Source organism: Limulus polyphemus, unplaced genomic scaffold (assembly GCF_000517525.1).
Source record: "Limulus polyphemus unplaced genomic scaffold, Limulus_polyphemus-2.1.2 Scaffold2017, whole genome shotgun sequence".
Classification (NCBI taxonomy): domain Eukaryota; kingdom Metazoa; phylum Arthropoda; class Merostomata; order Xiphosura; family Limulidae; genus Limulus; species Limulus polyphemus.
The window spans coordinates 47,101-48,141 of NW_013667627.1; the positions used below are offsets into that span (position 1 = coordinate 47,101).

Consider the following 1,041-nt stretch of genomic DNA (forward strand, 5'->3'; position numbering starts at 1 on the left):
ATATATATTAAAACATTTGATAATATTGTCTTGGTGGAGTTTGAGAACCTACTTTAGTTTTTTATCCAGGCTACTATATATAAATTGTGCAACAAATAGTTCATCAAAATCATTTATAGCATAAACATTTCTTCTGCAACCATTTCTCTTGGAAAATTATTCATTTTTAGCTTGAAGAAAAATACAAACTTTAAATAATTATTATCATTCCTGGAAACTAGACTATACTTGTAATTTCAGTCACTAAATACCAAATAAAGTTAAGACTTGATGCAGTAATATTAGTTGTTTCAAATACTGCTTCTTCACATGACAATATTCACTTACTTGTGGACCAACTAAGAATCCACCAAAAAAATATGTGTGCCCTCCTATCTCAAGCAGAGAAGGAATATTCCCAAGTGCAGATTTCTTCTGATCTTGTGTGAGTTTGTCCTGCAGGAATATTAGAAAAATTAAGGACTGTACAGCAATTCTCACCAACTTTATGTTATGGAAACTTACAGTAGCAAACAAAAATGATTCAAAAGGCCATAACTGAAAAGTTTTATAGACTATTACAAATCACAGTCAAAAATACTTGATGTCAAGCAGAAGAACCTGTGTATTAACAGGAACATGAAATATAATATTAACTCTCTCAATACTAACTTTGTACTCATTTAAAGTCTTTATAGATTTAATACCTCCAGCTTTCAATATAATGTGTATATCTTCACATAATTTGGCAGTCTTTCAGTTAACCCTATCACCACAGGTATCTTTTACTGCACATGACACAAAGTTTAGTGTCTTACATTCAAATTTTTATTCAACTACTTTTTGTTTATGTTATACCAATTAGAATAGAATAACGTCTTTGCTAATAATCCATATTTTAATAGGATATAAGTTTAAAGTTCTTAATTCTACAACACAATATTAAAAAAATTCTGAATTTCCCCTAGTGTGACCCACGTGAAATATTTTCTCTTAGCATGTCATCTTCCCTATTTTATCCACCACCCTTTGAAAAAGTATGAAATTAAACGTAAATTACTC

At 29.6% G+C, this 1,041-nt stretch overlaps 1 protein-coding gene across 7 annotated transcripts in view; it reads right to left on the minus strand.

The window, feature by feature from the left end:
* LOC106465673 (lysophospholipid acyltransferase 5-like) overlaps nt 1-1,041 on the minus strand; it is a 103,780-nt gene that overhangs the window by 34,285 nt on the left and 68,454 nt on the right. For all 7 annotated transcript variants that reach the window (XM_013925909.2, XM_022393602.1, XM_013925908.2 and 4 more), the window contains one exon: nt 328-435. In XM_013925909.2, coding sequence (XP_013781363.1) covers nt 328-435 — 108 coding nt within the window. The remainder of the gene's footprint in view (nt 1-327; nt 436-1,041) is intronic.